The 19,784-nt window shown below is 30.0% G+C and overlaps 1 protein-coding gene across 1 annotated transcript; it reads left to right on the forward strand.

Annotated features, from left to right (window-relative positions):
• The first annotated feature begins 7,437 nt into the window (after positions 1-7,437).
• Positions 7,438-11,449, forward strand: LOC132718443 (heparan sulfate glucosamine 3-O-sulfotransferase 2-like). The gene is made up of 2 exons (XM_060702143.1): positions 7,438-7,873; positions 10,630-11,449. The coding sequence occupies exons 1-2, from the start codon at positions 7,488-7,490 to the stop codon at positions 11,243-11,245; spliced, it is 1,002 nt and encodes a 333-aa protein (XP_060558126.1). The 5' UTR covers positions 7,438-7,487; the 3' UTR covers positions 11,246-11,449.
• Positions 11,450-19,784: the final 8,335 nt, after the last annotated feature.

The raw sequence follows: 19,784 nt of genomic DNA on the forward strand, positions 1-19,784 counted from the left end.
TATGGAGACTATTATCCGACTATTAATTGGGGGATTCAATGTATTTTGAAAGGAAAACAATTTTTATGGTAAATGAAGAACAGCCGCGGATATCATGAGATCAATAGAGTGATAGAAAGAAAAATGTCCAAGAATATTTAATCTTGTTTAATCATATGTAAATGCGAATGTATCTGTCAGGAAATTGAACTAGAAAATCATGTAAATAGTATCAAAAGTGGATTGGTCTATAATGAGAACATTTTCATAAGTGTCTGCTTTATAAAATATATGTAATATTGGGTCATGCATCTCTCACTTGCCAACAATATTCATATGCTATTCTTTCCTGGTTTGCTGTTATGTTTGATACTAAATACTTTCAACATGATTATTTATTGTATTGCAGATCTTCCATTATTGACCAATTCATTTTTATAAGATTTACATCAGATTATTGCATTTGTGTTATACTTACTCTTCATGTTACAAAAACCTTTAGTGATTCATTATATACTTCATCAAATATTGGTAAAATATCAATTGATAAAACACTTTTTCCTCAGATATTGAACAGGAAATTATTGAAAACATTATACAGTCAGTCAAGTGATATAGTTTATCAGTATTTATTCATTTTCTTCAGTTTTATTATAATGATTTCATATTTAGCACAAGTATGTTTTGAAAAGTCCGTGCATATATTCTCATAGGAGTTTTATTGCACAAATATTTTGTTTTATAATATTCATGTAAAATTCACAGAAATATATAGAATCAGCATCCTTTCATAGTATGATATTATGTTGATTTTATTCTAAACGGAAATGGCAAAACGTCTTGAGTATCCTCTTGTATTTATTTTAAGACTTGCAATATTAGCTACATAAATCACCTTAAATGAATGATAATGATTTTGTCTGTCCGAAAGATTGCTGTTACTTATGATGAGATGGATTCGTAGGTATCTCTATCTTATGTTAAGTAAACCATCTTGAATATTATGATATATGCAGTATTTGTTCTTTTTAGAGTACATGATGATGTAAAATAAACTAGTTTTTTTCAATAATCATAAAATATCTGGAAAACAGAAATCCCTCGGAAGCACTAAAAATAGAAAAAATGCATAAATTGATTGAAACAGCTTTGTTCTGAAGGAACATTCATTTGTATAAGGATACTCCAATGCATTCCTACTGAACGGAAGTACATGGAATGCGCTTTGTATAGAATTTATTGAACGTTGACTCTTTATGTGAAATTCAATAACCTGTGCAATATTGACTTTTAAGTATCAGACTGTTTGGATTTAAAGTATAGATAGCATGAAGTAATTCTTGAACATTCATAAAAGACAAACATATTCCAAATTGACAGCTTTACAAACTTATTTATTATTTGAATTACTGTTTTAATTTAAATTACAATCGCTCCCTTTTGTTTATGTGATACTATACTTTCTGACAAAATATTTCCTTTCAGATGTAATTTTACTTACTATCGTGTACCTAATTTTATCTTAATTCACAAACGTATGTAAGATTATTCATACATCTTTATATTTGATTTAAAATGACACGTAATTTAGTTGTATTCCCTTTTAATGTTAACAGACTCTGAACACAATTTATTATTAGTGTGGGATCCCCCCTCTTTATTTCTATCTAAATGATTTACCGTAAATCTTTGCTCACACATTTTCACGTTATAAGACTTTTAAGTAAGGATTGTTTTTTTTCTAAGTAATATACTTATATGTCTGTAATGGTAAATACAAAGATAATATTGAAACGGCAGAAAACAAATAAAAGAAGAAAATATGCAACAATGATAATCATACATTTAAGCAGGCGTATACGTTTTTATGACAGGTTCAAAAGTAAATGTACTGTCTATAGTCGATATTGCGTAAGTTATTGAATTTCACATAAAGTTTTATATTTGATATATTCTATACAAAGTGCCCGCCATGCACTTCCGTTCGGGAAGAATATATTTGAGTAAATCCATAGAAATTAACGTTCCCTCACGACAATGCGCAATCAATGTTGGATTAAAATATCTTTTTAGAAATCCTTTTACAAGTACTACAACTTTATAAATAAAATAAAGCCCAACTTTTGGGGATACTTTACTTACTTTAAACTGCCATGTTCCTCATGTTTCATATATTTTATTAAGTTAAGCCGATTTGACTATCAATGTTGAAAGATTGGCTGTTAAAAGGGTGATTGACCAACAGTTGATGTTGGAAAATGTTTAGGAAAAATATTAATTTGTCTAAAATATACAAAAGCTGCCCCACTCTTTTTATCAATTACTGGTCAATTCTGATAGATAGTTACAGAAATTTCCTTGGACCACATGAGTTAAAAACATTAAAGGAAATTTTTATTGAAAAATGTAAACTTATTTTGACTTCACCTGTTGACTCGCTAAATACCCTTAGATGGAAATAATGTATCTTCAAGCAAGCGATACACATGGGTCTATCTAAAATATCAGCATTCTCTTTTGCAGACCAAATCTTTGTTTACATAATAAAGATCTTTTATAATTATTTCAAAAGATTTATATAGATAATATTGTAATTCGTGAAATGCCGTCTCATCCTTTGTTAATGGAAAAAGAACAATTAGAATAAAATGAAATATTATCAATTATATCCATTTCTCTGTAGCTTGCATAAAATTGAACAAAATGAGTATGTACAATCATTCCACGCTCTTAAACAAAAATTGCACTGTTTAAAATGGAGAATAAAACTGAGGACTGAAAGAAGACAACAAATAATCATATGACTGTATTATTAACCAGTATTTTTTATGGCTGTAAATGTAAATATCAATAAAATGTCTGCTAATTTTACTGATACATTTCTCTTCGTAAATTACAAAAACATTAAATTAACAACCCCGTCCTTACAGAGCAAATAAAATTGCAAACTACTTTATAGGACATGGTCTATATAAACAACAAAACACACAGTAGATAGTCAAAAATTACAGTTTCGGTTTAATTAAGTCAGATTTCGAAATATTATAAAATGAACAGCATCTCCTATGCCCATTAGCACCAGCTGAAATGGTTTTCAGTTCTCAATACTAATTATTGTTTCAAATATATCAAATTAAAATGTGTAATCGCTCTTATTATCAGTCTTATATATTCATTGATGCCAGCACTATTAAGTGTTGAGAATTGAGTACCGCTCAAGCCGGTGCTAGGGGCGTGAGGGATGTTGCACTTATTCATTATCCCTCGTTCACAGACTCAATCAAACCGAGTCTGCAATTCTTATGTAATTTTGTTGTGATTAATGCTTCCGAGGGATCACTTTGTTTCCAGAATTTTATAGCTAGCACTCGTTTAAAAGAACTATGCAGGTTACATGATATGTAAAATGTTACAAACCAATTGGTGTATTGATATAAAACACCGCCAAGCGGCTCTGGATAAAATACACTTACAAACATTGCAACAAGTAGGAGACACAGGCAAAATTTTTTCTTCGTTTTGAATTTTTCATTCATTATTATGCAAATCTCCTCAAAACGAATACACTAGTCAGTCACTAGGCGTTGGCCAGGTTAGAGCGTTAAGATTTCGTAAAAATTGTCACAGTGAACTCTGGAAACGTTAAAGAACATGCCATATGAAAGACTTAGATTTGTTTCCATTACACAATACTCACAATATCTGTTATTGGAAATTCCGGGGTTTGTTCAAGTCACATGACTTCTAAATGAAAACTACTCGGTGATTCTGTCGCGCCTAAATGTCGTTAATCATATCTAGATATATTTACGCTTCAAACCCAAAATAAATATAATTTATACAGAAAGTCATGCTTGGACTTTAAAAAATGTCATTTTAGCGTGATTTGAGTACACAAGATCATTTAATATTTGTGTCATTTATTTGTCTGAGTATCCCTTTACACCTAATTTTATCAAATACTGCATTTGTGCGATTATGCCAAGAAGAAATAAACCACATCGACGTAATTATACATCTTGACTGATTCGAATTTAGAAAATAAAATATGTCTGTACATTAAATAATAAAACATTACAAGAAATAAAACTTCGAGAAACACCTGCGTTTCTTATTTGTCATTGCAACTATATTCAATATTTGCAGAGTAGTATTATGATTGTTAGTAAGTAAACGCCTGTTGTTACACCAAAGGATAAACATAGATACTTCATCAGATATTTCAACAATAATTATTTCTTCGCGATAGACAAAAAGAGACAATAATTATATGATCGCATCCGTAAGTTTAATTGAGAAAGGGTTTATATAATTGTTCGTCATCTGGCAAAAAATTTTTTTACAATGGATACAATTGTTAAAAATTAATGCCAAAATTAAAAAATTGAACTGTTGCAGAAAAAAAGCAAAAATATATTATTTTTTCAGCTAATATCTACCAGAGAATGTTAATATTTTTCATATTGTATTTAAAGACTGAAATAAATCAAACAAAAACAATGCGAATCTATATCTTTTAGATATATTCAGTTTTTTTTTATATTTCACAGCTAAGATAATGTAATATGAACATATTTCATAGTCGTTTTCCAGGGAGAAACAATCGCCAGAAAAGCAATTATTGAAACATCAATCATTTTATACATTTATTATTAGATGTGAAGATGGTTAATATGTGACCTTGGGAATATTTGTCAACAATTTTCTAACTGTTACAATAGAATGATAAGTATTGGATATTAAATTCTTAAACAATGTCTATACTTGAGTTTACTATTAATAAACGGCAATGTACAAGTGGTAATATAGTATTTGGTTCATAATTAAATAACATACTGTTAAACTATGTTTTTTTCATGTAAATTAGTTAATAATTACGCTTTTTAAAAATTTTACAAGTATTGCGTATAAACTTTATAAGTATAAGTTTACAAATATTTATTTATTGCATATATAAATATATAAAATTATACAATTATTTTTCTTTGAAACAAATAAATGATTTTCTATTAGTTTGTTACGAGATCGTTGGACACGTGGTTATCACCATCAACATGTATTCCAATTTCTTTTAGTAAATGTTAGCAATACATTTAGCGGTAGATGACCAAAGGTTGACAGCGCAATTAAATGTTCTTTTGTTTCTGCGGCTGATCAGATAGTACAATAAACAATGTTGAAAGTAAGTCACGCAATAATAGCCTGTATAATTTTTTCAATATCACAATTACAATCAGGATACAGTATAAACAAGATAAGATCACTTATATCCTCACGAATTTTAAGTATATTTTACCTGGCAGCACGGAGGAAGGTAGTCTAGTACTAGTGTAACTCACCAGGAACGATTGTTAGAAAACTACCCATCTATATGACTGAAATACTGTTGGGAAAAGGCGTAAAATGAAACAAACAAACAAACCTGGCAGCATTTTTATAAGACATTTAACGAGGAGATTTTGTTGTTTTTATATTTTTAAAGGGAAAAGGATGATCCTTCGGAAGCATTAATTACATGATAACTGCAGGTTTGATTGAGTCTATGCATAAGAAATTATAAACAATACAACATTCATTACGTCCAACCCCCACTAGCAACGGCTTGAGAGGTACTCAATTTAATTTTCAACACTTAAAAGTGTTGGAATCAATGATCTTTAAGGACTCTACTTAATATCTATAATCAAGTGACATAAATGGAATATGTTTTGGTATCTGACATAACTTTTTATACGAATATCAAATACAAAACATTTTGATACAGTACCATGTGACAAGAATTTATACCTTTATAATTATTTATTCCCTTATAATTATATAACTTATATAATCGTTATTTCTAAGTTGTAATTGAAATGGTAACTTTATACGTTATAATATGTTGTTTCATTATATCATTCAACTGAAAGCCAACTTTGAACCAGGTAACATATTACAAATAATGAAAAATACTTTTATAATATCATTTAACGAAACTCTCTTGAATGATAACCGTACCATCATAGGAGAACTGATGCAGTAATTGTATCATAGTTTGGGGACCTTTCTGTTTAAAAGATGTCAAAGCTAAATCGTATACATATACATGCACAATGCGTTAACTTGAATGCAGGTATCAGTTATCCACACTCCAGAGCATGCCCATTGATTGGTTTATTTTTGCTGCGGTTTACTCATTGTGGCGGCAGAGAAGGGGTAAGCGATAGAAATATCATATTCAGATGCTCATTCATTGGTTACTTTTTCTGGGGTTTCATATTGTGACAGCAGGGATCGTGTTTTTGTTTGACTTTGATGCAAAAGAGAAAGAACATCAAAACACTCGGCTATCTGATTTATACTCGGGGGCCACGCCCCCTCGTACAAATCAGATAGCCTCGTGTTTCGATGCTCTTTCTATTACTTATTACATATTTAACAAGACATATACATAATTATCTTTCTATTTGTCACCTGTGATTTGCACACGCATTTATAACTGGGGGACCATACGCCGCTTTTCATGAAATGGCACGGAAATGTCTCATGTAAGATTCCATGATAATTGCCGTATGAACACATCTGCAGATGTTTCTTAATTCAAAATTTCACCATTTTCATATTAAACTGTTGAATTCTGCTTAAGTCAGAGCTAGGGGACATGGACGATAACTTGCATCATTCAGTACTGTCCATGAACAGTATCAGGCAATCCAAGCTTGCTACATTTACAGTTTTGTCGTTTAGGTCAAATCTTTAGTATCTACTATAGAGATTTCTGAGAAATTTAAAGGAGACGTTTTTTAAGGTAATAGTTACTTTATTATTTGTAAGTATATCGCAAATATCTTTGGAAAAACGATGTTCAAAAATCATTACAGCAATAACAAATTATGTACTAATATCAATATTGTTTCCAAATAAAATGGGTTTCAGTGTTTTCTACTATTTTTTTTAAATGTCTAATGAAACACTTTCTTGTCCCGGGACGCTGTTTTAACAAAAGGATTCTTATTTTCTCTATTTAATAGTTAAACCATGCATTTTTCACAGATAAAATTACTGAAATACTTTTTTTGAAACAAAACATAATTGCTATTGTTTTTTAACAGAAAATAAAAATGAATGCCTCTTTAATTCTTTACCATACAGCAAACAACACGAATCTGTTCCATAATATAGTTCTATTACTGCTGCATATTCAGTATCAGTTGATATATTTGTAAAGAAAAATCGTATAATAGTTTGTTTAAATTGGTCATTGAATTTCATTCAGCATAATGGTTATCATTCATTGGAAATCATTGAGAGCCTATAAAACTTTCTAAACGAACGCGTTGACAACAGAAAGTGGTCTTCAATAAATGTTTTGTAACACTCATCAGAGCGAAATGTAAACTCGCGTGGAACGGACGCTGAGATGAACGGTATTGTTATTTGTAAAATTGTATCTGAGAGGAAATACGTACTTAACAATGGTTTGAATGTGTTACAATAATAAAGAAGTGTTAAATTGTGGATGTTGAGATATGAAAATAATTTTTGAACACAAAGCATTTCCAGCATTCTTATTGCTTTGCATCTGCTTGGTTTTCTTACAAACAATTTATCTGAATAAAACAAGGGACATGGATTTGATCATTCATGGAGTAAATGTTCAATCTTTCCACGATGTCCAAAACTTAAAATTTCAGGATCTTGATCAAAGAGCAAAGAGGATGCTAAAAGAGGAAAGGAATATAACTTTTTCCAAATCTCTAACACGCAGATTGCCAAACGCAATTATAATTGGAGTGAAAAAATGTGGAACGCGTGCATTAATCGAGTACCTTAGACTGAATCCAAATATAAGAGCTGCGGGACCAGAACCTCATTTCTTCGACAGATATTATCATTTAGGACTTGATTGGTACAGGTAATATATGATTGATTCGAAGTGAAACATTAACTGTGAATAAAAATTATAAAATATAAAACTAATAAATGATTGACAAAAAATCAAGTACAATTAGAAAACGTCATATCGTTATTTATAAATTAAGCACTATGTAAGTCATTTCAATTTGTCAGAATACTTTTGACAGGTATGTCATTTTGGATTGATTGGTGTGAGGAATCAAATGAGTTCTTCTGAACTGATAAAATCTTAGGAGCTTTTGTTTTGTTTTAAAGAGATGTTTCCGCACGTAAAACTTTGACAAAGGTTACATTTTATTTCTTTAATATATTCGTCTAAAGTTTTTAAAGAAGTATATGTTGATATATTCAGAAATATTTAAGCTTAAAAAGAAATATTTATGCTTAAAGATATACTATGCTCAAATGTAATATTTGAGCATACTGATAATTGTTTAAGAAAAAAACAACATCTTTTGAGTTCACTTTGGGTTCACACACAGATGTCATTTTACATTTAAAATTCTTCACCCTATAAGTAAACAAAGTATGAAAACATAGTGTCAATAAATACAAAAATGGCAGAATTTTAACAATGTAATTTCCCAAACATAGATTATATATTCCTATTTCAACAATAATTCCTTTTTTCTAGTATAAAAATATCATCATTGTTTTATAATTCTTTATGAATAAATATATATCGCATATTGGTTGAGGAAAGTATGTTGCACTCCAGAGTTAGATGGCGTCGAGACATATTCTCAAGATGTTATTGATATCTAATTTCAAAATATTCATTGTTTTTTAATAAATCTGCTTGTTTTCGAACGAATGACATTATGTGATTGTCACCAACCAACAATTTCGCACCTCGGCCACTTCTGTTGCATTACTGACTGCATTGACCATAGTCGGTAAATTCCGTAAACGTTACTATTCATTGTAAATCGATATGAATGTATATAACCAGTTGTTAAATGATCTAAATTACAAATCCCTCTTAGCACAGTCGTAAAGTGCTTTCACTTCAATAATATAGACGCACACTCGTAGGTTCGAATCCTGGTTCAGCCACTTTTATATTTTTTTCTTATTTTAAAATTGCTATTTCTCTCTTAACTCGTGCAAAACGTTTTGAGTTTTGGTTGTGTATGAATTTTAATTTGTATTATGGACGTGCTGTCCTTTTTATTAATTAAAGATAATGTAATGAAATAAAAAATAAAATTGAATAAAAACACTACTTAAAAGGTATCCTAAAAACCAGATGTAGTAAAACGATTTCAAATTAATTCTTGCAAGTTATTTTCAAAATGAAATAAAAAAATGTATGTCCTCATAACGTGGTGTTGGTAAGGTATCGAACCAGGGAACTTCATATCAGTAGTCAGGCATCTATACCAATACACCACAACTCATTGACGTGTAAAGTTAATAAAGATATCGATATATTCGTTAGATACCACTGTTTATCACCTGACCTTTACGGAAATTAATGAAGTGCCAGGTCAATATTGTTGGACAATACTTAAATCATTTCTGACAAAACATTTTTTGACATTTTGTATATTGTTCATTGACGTGACTATCACGCGACATTAGGTCAGAGTATCAAATTATATACATCTACTTGTTTCTAAATAATTCCTTTTAAATAACGGCGTTCACAGTAATAACTTTTAATCACAGTTAAGCTATAATAATTGTCCGACAAACACATAATTAACCAAACGATTGTGATAATAATAATATCATTATTTATAATTATGTCGATAAGAGTCATACCGTTATATGAAACATAAAATTGAAATAGAGATTAGCTTTATTTTGGTCAGCTTTGCAAACTCTGTAATTGAATTTGATCACTATAACGGCTGTAAATGCAATGAATTTAGAGTTAACATTTATATTTCTTTGCATTTTAACAATGTTATATAATGCTCACTGTTTTGCCAGAACTCGTAAATCCCTGTCATGCCTGACAATTCATCATAATAACTGTTTTAAAAACATGCTTTTTCGGACTACGAAAACAACGTATATTGTAACAATTCATACGATTTCTATCTTATTCAATTCGGTTAGAAACAATGGGAATTAATATACAATTGTGTACAATAATTTCATAAATTTCATTCTTATACCAAATAATAGTTATTTGACATTTTCTCATGTGTAAAGCCATATAAAAGTATTAATAATAAAAATCTTATCTTTGCTTACTGTTGTTATGTTTAACTTCACAAATATTGCGAGATTGCTAAATCTTTTTATCCTATCATTTGTTATAGCATAGTGCTTACTGATAAATGAATAAACATACCTCACAAATTCAAAATGTTAAAACAGCTTGCCCCTCACCGCTGTTGGTTCGAATCCCGACAGGGACTTTGGATTCTTTCATGTAAGGAAGCGATCCAGTTAGCTTACGGAACGTCAGTGGTTCTATTCAGGTGCCCATTCGTGCATGAAAAATGCACGGAAGAGCACCTTAGGTCTTTCATCGCCATATGACCTATACAGTGTCGGTGTAACATAAAACCCAATAAAAACAGCAATTAACAAACAATAATATATATATCATCTGAAAATATTAATGTGTTTAAAGGACTAAAAAGTATATTGATCAAACAGTGGTTACATTATCTCTTGTACTTCTAGAGCCAATTTAGTACACTCTAGCCAGTTGTCAAATTGTCATCTATAAAATTGATAATATATCGGTTCATTTTACTGCAGTACACATATTATTTTGTATATTTCTATATTCAGGCAAAAGATGCCAAAGTCGTATGGCGGACATTTAACAATAGAGAAAACTCCGAGATATTTCGTAACGAAGGAAGTGCCAGAAAGGATTTATAATATGTCAAAATCTATCAAACTTATACTAGTTGTGCGAAATCCAGTTACTCGTGCTATTTCTGATTTTACACAAGCTGTAAGTAAAGGAGAATACAACAGCACAGTAACATTTCAAAGCAAGGCTATACGCCGTAACGGAACCGTAAATATGAAATGGCCGGCTGTTAACATAGGTCTTTATGTAAATCATTTAAAACGATGGTTAGAATATTTTCCGATGGACAACATACATATTGTTGACGGTGAAAAGTTAATAACAAATCCGGTGCAGGAATTAAATGCTGTCCAAGATTTCCTACAAGTGGAAAGAGATATTCCAGAAAGCTCCATTTATATGAATACTTCCAGAGGCTTTCCGTGCATTAAGAAAGAAAATGAGACACCAGGATTTAGATGTTTTAGGAATTCAAAGGGACGACCTCACTCTTATGCTGATACAAAAACATTAAAAATATTACACAATTTCTACAAACCGTATAATATTAAATTCTTTAAAATGATAAATAAACGTTTTATATGGTAATTTCGAATCAAATATTGTATAACATTTAATACAAAAAAAACCGACGAAAGACAATGCAACCTCTTATGATTTCAAAAAAAATTCAGGCAATTAAAAGTGATAAAGTTAAATCGTTATCGTATTTTTATGAGTTTTAGAGTTTACCTGAATTATAGTACTGTAACAAAAATAGTTTCGCATACTGACAAATCAATTTTGCATGTAGAAATCTGTCAAAAATAAAAGTTAAATAACATCAGACTTTGTATCCTCTTTATTAGATAATGTTATAATGTAACTCTTATGTTTTTCTATTTTTGGACAAAGTCCATCTAAGAACGATGTTATTTCCTGTAAAATTAACAGGAAACAACTGAATAATAGAAATATTTTCATTGGTCATTTTGAAATTACGGACTGAAAACAGGTAATCTTATTGGCCATTATAAAATGTGTATAATAATATAATGTATCCATGAATACGTAAGTGTAAGGTACACTTACGGGAACACGACGGTTCCATTTGCAGTGTTTCTTAGACCTACAAATAAACACGAAAACACTAAGCAAGTGAAAGCAGTTTTAACTCGTCCGAGTATCTTTAATATAAAACGGTATTATCATGAAAAAATATCGTTATAGTTTATTATGAGACAAATGCACACGCATTACTCATTTAAGATTTAAACACCTGCGTTACTGGTTTTATCTTTGTAAATTTAGAATATTGATAGGGGTGCCGTAGAAATATAATTCCGAAGAGTTTTCACCCTTAATATCAATATAATATGCATGGTCTAGATGAATCTGCGATAATTTTCAAAACTAATTAAAAATATTCTCTCCATTTCATGTATAATTCATGAATACAGTTGTTATTTTATCATTAAGTATTTTTAGAAAACCGTCTATCTTCAGACAAGATAGCAGTGTTTTATTTATGAAGTAACAACGACACAAATCAAATTTCCAGACAAATTATATCATACTAAGGAATAATGGTTCTATATTCTATTTGAACAACATGATCAAAAACACTTGAAATTACTTAATATAATGAAAATCATGTTAATTTATACCTGCCCCCATGTTGTGTCCGTGTATAACTAAGTTTTCAATGCGTTTATTTATGGTCGCCGCCGGAAAGTAAATATTATACTTAAGTTGGGCCATCCTAGAGCGTCCCGCCGAGAGTTTTGTCGATTTTTTCCAACTTTTATTGGTGGAGGAAGACCCCAGATGCCCCTCCGGCCATTATTTCAGGCACGAGCGGGCACCTGGGTAGAACCATCGACCGTCCGTAAGCCAGCTGGATGGCTTCCTCACATGAAAGATTTCGACCCGATTAAGGATCGAACCTTCAGCGTTGAGGGACCTATGATCTCAAGTCAGCGACCTTAACCACTCGGCCACGGAGGCCCCTTACATATAACTAAGTACACAATTAGCTTCTATTTAAATTATGTCATGACTGCCTTTCATGACGAGGGTAAACACTCGGTGTACGATGTTTAATTTCGTTCTATCACCCTACAAACTCGAAGACACAATGATCATACACTGAAGTGAGTACAAACATTTCGCTAATATAGCATTGTTGAATATATTAAAATTGCAATTTAAGAAATAGAAATCATTAGAAATCATTAAACAAATTAGAAAGCATAAACTATGAAATGTGTAAAACATACAAAGTGTGACGACTAGTTCAAAAGTAATGTTACACATACTCCAAGCATGTTAAAGTTGGAAGAATACGTGACAATGAACACAATTTTGTATGATTCTAGTTTAATGAACTGTCATCAAATTTAAATTATTAACACTTCAGATCTTTTATTTTAGTGTGTTGAGCATTTATTATTTTTATAATGAAAGAAAATATGGTAATGACAATTTAATAATAAGGTTTTAAAGCGTTCTAACGCAATCAAATAACACTGAAACTGTGCTAATGTAAGTTGATTGGTAATTGCGTTAGAAAATTGATTGCTCATATTGATTAGAAACAAATGACAGAACGTAATTGATATAGCAAGAATCGCTATTGTACAAAGCGCCAGGACAAACTGAATGGAAGATGAATGACACTTAAGAGCTGCTATGTAAATTTACAGAGAACACATGGATTACAAGCGTGTTATTGTTTGATGAGAATCATGTTAATAATCAAGTTGATCGATCAATTCTTTGAAAAGAAAAAGATTGGAAAGAAGAGCATAAATACATTTTGTAATTAAGTGAATAGTGTATTCCTTTAAAATGACATCAGTGTCGTTTTAAACAATAAATCATATTTCATTTATAAAACAAACTTCTGTAACATTTTAATAGAGATAATTTATATTTTAGAGCATGGCATTTTCATAATTATGTTGGAGCAAAAAGATAAATGAAAACATTGTTATGAACATTGAACAACATATTTTCCATCATAAATTATTTCATACCAGGTTTCAATATTCCATTAATTATAAAATCGGGTATAATGAATTAAGCATATACTAGTATATTATATATATAGCTAGCTGTAAAGTCCCTTAGACAGCATTAGCTGGTATTAGTTCATTCGCCGCTTTTCATGGAATGGCACGGAAGTGTCACATTGAAGGTTCCATGATAACCGCCGTATGAACACATCTGCGGATGTTTCTAAATTCAAAATTTTACTATTTCATGTTTAAATGTTGAATTCTGCTTAAGCCGGTGCTAGGGGGCGTGGACGGTAACTTGCACTTTCCAGTACCGTCCATGAACAGGCTCAATCAAACCGAGCCTGCAACATTTTCAATTTTGTCGTGTTGGGCTTTCTTTAGGGATTCTGTATTTATCTATTTTATCTGGGGTTTCCATTTGATACAAAAGTGAATGGGCCAAAGAGAGGGAAAGGCACTTAATATTTTTTTTACTTATTTCCGTTATCACGATAAAACAATGTATGTTATGATGACGGGTGTTGAGTCCAAGTCAGAACTAAAGTATATGTTCTGTTCTGTCTACACGGCCATTCATATATTTTGATTTGACTTCATTTTCGTTATATAAACATAGCGTTAAGACACGCTAAATGTTTTCGTTGTACTATAGGCACGTCGACTTCAAACGGTCTTAACTTTTGGTATGTGATCAATAGAAATGAAATAATAAACCGAGGGGAAATTAGTTTCACGTAGAAAGCTGGAAAGTCTACATATGACCTCTACTGTGTTGGTGCGACGTCAAATCCAAACAAAAACATTATCATATGTATTTCTTTTTTTCTATCATTTTTTTAATAACGTATTGATTCTTAGTTTAACAACGTAGGACCGCAAGCTATAACATTCTATTGTGAATAAAATATCAATGACTATTCAGTAACGGTCTATACATAATCAATACAATTTTATCACCTTTCTTGCTGATTGTCTTGAAGTTCCTTTTTACACAACACAATACAAATGAGTTTTATTCACGTTACAAAACCCTGAAGAGGGCATTATATTTGTACTTCTTATACTTAAGTTCCCTTCCATTATATTGTGATTAAGATTTATGTTCGTGTATCCTTCTTGGTATTTTAGATGTGCATATTTTCCACTACTTATATTTATATATACAAAATTATTGTAATAAGTATTTATCTTAAATAGATAACGTGATAAATATTTCACAGAAATTAACGAAACTGAGTTAAAAAATAAAGAAACAAAGTCAGTTATAGATACATATACAAATTCACAGCAGTACTTCAGAATTCAGAAGTATCGCAGCCCCTTGAGAGATATATAAAAAACGACGTTAAGTAATTGAACAAGTGTCTAAACAAATATGAAAACGAAATGTACAGAATATAGGAGCTTTCATTGCATGAAAAAAAATCATCTGTAAAACATTACTGTTTACATTTGCAGGTTAAGAACAAAATTGTTTTATTCAATTAACATATTTTCTTAAAGAATGAATTCAGGGAAAGTTATAGACTTATAGATTTTGCAATCTAACAATTGTTTTTGTTTGTCATAAATCAACTGAATATTAATATCTTTTCTTTCTGTGAGTGTCTCAATTTATGCTTTAAAACCCCCCGAATACAACAGCATATGATAAACCCAATACATTTTATTATCTTAGGGATAATTGCTGTGAAGTTACAATTATTGTTTTATCTTTGTGTGCATGAAAACAACAGAGGTTGGAAGGGAAAATTGCATATTAAACCCCGTATGTATCCGCAAGTAAGATTATTTTAAAAATTCTGTATGTTTATGTTTATATTTGGTTGAAGCTAGAAATGTTCGCGGATTTGTTATAACTGACATATTCGCGGCTATAAAGATTCGCGGAATCATACCTACCGCGAAAAGCGCTAACTTAAAACGCGCGAAATATTTTCTAGGAATACAGTAACTAACAACTGTCGCAATCTGAATATATTAACTTTGGTAACTTTAGTAAACCTCGTTAAACATTTCATACTTAAACGTTTAGAAAAAACGCATCTTGAGCTATATTGATAAATTCAAGATGGCAATGTGTGTTTAATATGCAGTGAGATATTTTTGTTTACAACAAAATCATTTATAATTGTTGTTTTTTATTCAAGTCTACCACAAACAGATAGATGTTTACAATAGTTAAGATATACATTCCTTTCTGAAAAAAAAGAAACCAAAATATATGTATGGCCATAAATAGCTGATAAATAAAAGAGACTGCTTATTGCAACTGTTAACATGATAGTTTGTGGTTTCACATGCAACCTTGATTTTTATATTTCATATCGTAAAATGAAGACAATGATTCGAAAACATCATTAATCAGTAAGGTCACTCGATATCTATGTTGCATTATTATCTGAATATTTTTTATTATTATATTGTTATTTGTACCATCAAGGATACGTGCATGATTTCTTGTCTTTACTTTTTAATTCAATTATGAGAAGCATAAAAATTGTGTTTTAAGTTTTGTACGTTTTAAACTTTATTTCTTATGATCTGTCTGGAGGGTTTGCTTACAATTGATATATTCCTACCTTGACATTTTATTGAATAATCACAAACATTGACATGTGTGCTATTATAACAAATATCTTGTTGTGGTAAAATTCTTATTGTAATCCGTTCGTATGATTATTTGAATTAAACATATAAGGGTATTGTAGAAAACTGTGCTTAGATTCAAGAAAAGCATTTAAGTTAAGCCTTTCCGAATTATTTGTAAACGATCACATATTTCTGATTTTGGTCATGTTTTCATGGTATAAAAGCGTATACATCTGATTCCACGTTTGTTTAATTGGTGCACTGCTATTTTTTTAATTCTTCTCACTAAGAAACTTTATCGTCGGTATAATATATTCATGATTTAATTCAGTATGTTTCCCCTTTCGCAATATTAATTCAATAAAGCTGTTGGTTATCGAAGAATCGTCTTTCGATATATTAAACGCTATCACATTTGGTTTCCCAAGTGATATATTGTAAATCAAGCGTACTTCTTGATCATTTAGTTAAGTTTTTTACCATTCAGTGAACGCATTTTGACCATTCCGAGTCAATTCCTCTCTTTTTCGACTTCTTTTAAATATGATTAACGTTGTACGCATTTTGTTAACATATATTATCATCATGTCCTGTTTATTGTCATTTTATGCCTAGTTATGTCAAGTAGTTATTATGCGTCGACATTGTACAAATAAAAAAATTAAACAAAAGAAAAAAGCATTGCACAACAAAATTGTTTCCGTTTTACAAAGTTCATATCTAAAAAAATGTAGAAACCGTCACATGGAAAAATATTTTGCAGTATAGCTTAAGATTGTTGATTTCTAAACTGTACAAATTTTTAAGGTTTAAGATAAATATGCAGCAGTTTGATACTAATTTTCTTTTCAATGTAGAATATGAATGTCTGCTGAGTACTAACTTTATTGTTCCTAACGGACAAGAAATAAAAACCTACAGACAGACTTTGATGTTTTTACTCAAGCAAATTTATGTTTATTACAAAATGATAGCAAATTTATGTTACAAATTTTTTTACGTGATTTCATTTAATAGTTCATCTATGGAAACCCTCTTACGATACCAGAAAATACACAAACACATACTATCTTCTGTTAAAATGTCTTCAAAGCCTACATTATGAACATCGTAAATAGTTTTCTAAAAGTAAATAAGAAAACAAAAACGATATTAAACGAACTTAAAAACTATTCATATTGATGTTCTTATGACATTTACATGTATCCGATAGGAATAATTGATACCATTTTAACAATGTTGATTTGATTAGAACGCTTATGTTATAGAAGACGTCCGCTAAAATAGCTCTGTAAAAAGAGCAATTTCTCTGCAAAATGTCTGCAAATTAGAACGTTTATGAGCTTTTCAAACACCATTGAAACATTTATTGTTCCATTGAAAGACTAACATATAGTTGCTGTTAGGCATACAACTTGGTAATATTATACAAAAAAGGATTTAACAATCGTAAGGTTAAGTCCAACTTGTAAATGGCTAAACAGCTTCTTCTTAAATATTCAGATCCCATTCAAGACGCAATGTTAAATAAATGTTCCAATGTATAAAATTCTGTAACGAAAAAAAAGTCTGTTAAAACAAACGTCATTACATTTCCTATTTCTTGTTACATTAAAACAATTTATACTTTTACATTCATTTTTGTCTAAATAATCTTTATACGGACGAACGGAAAGACTGTCAAGTGATAAATTGTATAATTGGAATAATAATAATAATACTTATAATAATACTATTAATAATAATAATAATAATAATAATAATAATAATAAATATAATAAATACATAATAATAATAATAATAATAATAATAATAATAAACATTGAAAATGTGTGCTAAACAATACACCCTTTTTGAAAGTCTTAAATTAAACAGAAACGAAGTTTTGCATTGTTTTACGCATTTATTATCCACTTCTCATGCTTTTTACAATAACATTCGCATTTGAATAAATGTGAAGCATACGATTAAATCTTGGTTCATACCTTACAGGAACTGGAACTATTTAACGTTTTCGAGGATCTATAATGCAACAAATTTCTTACAAAACAAAAAAAGCTACGTTCATTGTAAATGTTGGTAAAGTAATTACTCAATGGAATAGTTAATTAAACGGCTGTTTCATGTATTATTCAGTTAATGGGAATCCTTAAGTTCATATCTTATCCTATGTACTAGGATCCGTGTCATATTTTCATTTACCAGGATTGTTATACTTTTAGACTTTACTTATCAAATATTATTAGAACCCGTACAATAAAAATAATTTAGAAGTTTGTTACAAGACATAAAATAAGTAACAATCACATGGTACTTCGTTGATTTTAGCTAGGTGCTTTGTAAAGTGCAAACAAAAAAGTAAACATGTCGTAAATAAAGTTAAAACAGTGATCTTATAAGCTTAAAGAATGCTTCATCAAGTTAAGTTACAATTCATTACAAATATTTACCTAGGGAAATATATACTACATTGATAGACAGATCCGTGCTCGGTGTTTTCATGTAATTGCCATGACATCATATGATGCATTTTCTAAACACTATGCTTTTATTGTCACGAATATATGACAACTGAGAGCACACGCCTGTCGATCTTAAGAATTGTAACATGTTCATGCATATATTCAAATACTTTTCATGATGTTTGTCATAGCCGACTGCGACAATACTGTAGACGCTCAGTTAATTCCTAGAAAATTGCATGTAGTGGTAAAAAATGCATAACCATATATTGCAAGTATCCATTCTATATTACTGATGTTTACAAGCCAAACAGAAATCTAATGCAAATATCTAAAAATGTCAAAAGATGAATTTTATCGTGTCTGTCAATACTAGAAAGATTGCACATTTAAGACCACATTAAATATAGTAAGTAAACTTTCCTAAACTTTTTCGTGTTTGCAATTAAAAACTTAAACAAATACTTAAAGTGACACTCTGCCCATCCAAAGTGACACTCTGCCCATCCATGGGTAGATATAGAGTGAACAGGTGAAGGTCAAAATAAGTTAACATTTTCTCATAATTCCTTTCAAGTTATAATTTACTTCACATGGACGATAAATAACTTACTAGGCCCTGTGAAATGTGTGTATCCGTCAGAAAGTATCTGTAACTTTCAATTTTTAAAAAAGAGTGCGACAGTCGTTTTATATTTTTTTTAAGTATATTTATTTTTTACCCTTAAAATTTTTAAATATCATATGTTGGTCAATCACCATTATAACGACCAGATTATTGAAATATACATTCAATTACGTAAAGTCAATTTGAAAATGAAAAAAAAGCAAAATGTCACTTTAACCAAAGATATTCTTACCACAATACTAACTCAAACCTCCTAGTTTTGACCTATGTATTGCATGGTTATTTATTTATATTTTAGCTTTTTTCGTTTATATGAAAGTTAATTTGTTTTCATTACAACAACGATAATATCAACATTTAATTTGCGACTTATCACTATTTAAATACATGAATTTAATAACATAGTTGAAGAAATTAAAAATTTAGTTATCTTTTTGGTTTGC

This window comes from Ruditapes philippinarum, unplaced genomic scaffold (genome assembly GCF_026571515.1).
Source record: "Ruditapes philippinarum isolate M1 unplaced genomic scaffold, ASM2657151v2 ctg17489_1_1_1_1, whole genome shotgun sequence".
Taxonomy (NCBI): Eukaryota; Metazoa; Mollusca; class Bivalvia; order Venerida; family Veneridae; genus Ruditapes; species Ruditapes philippinarum.

What these genes read in the sequence shown, in the direction of transcription:
- LOC132718443 (XM_060702143.1), top strand. Translation starts at nt 7,488, where the DNA reads ATGAAAATAATTTTTGAACACAAAGCATTTCCAGCATTCTTATTGCTT. An exon ending in TTAGGACTTGATTGGTACAG is followed by an intron (nt 7,874 to 10,629) that starts GTAATATATGAT and finishes TTCTATATTCAG; the next exon opens with GCAAAAGATGCCAAAGTCGT.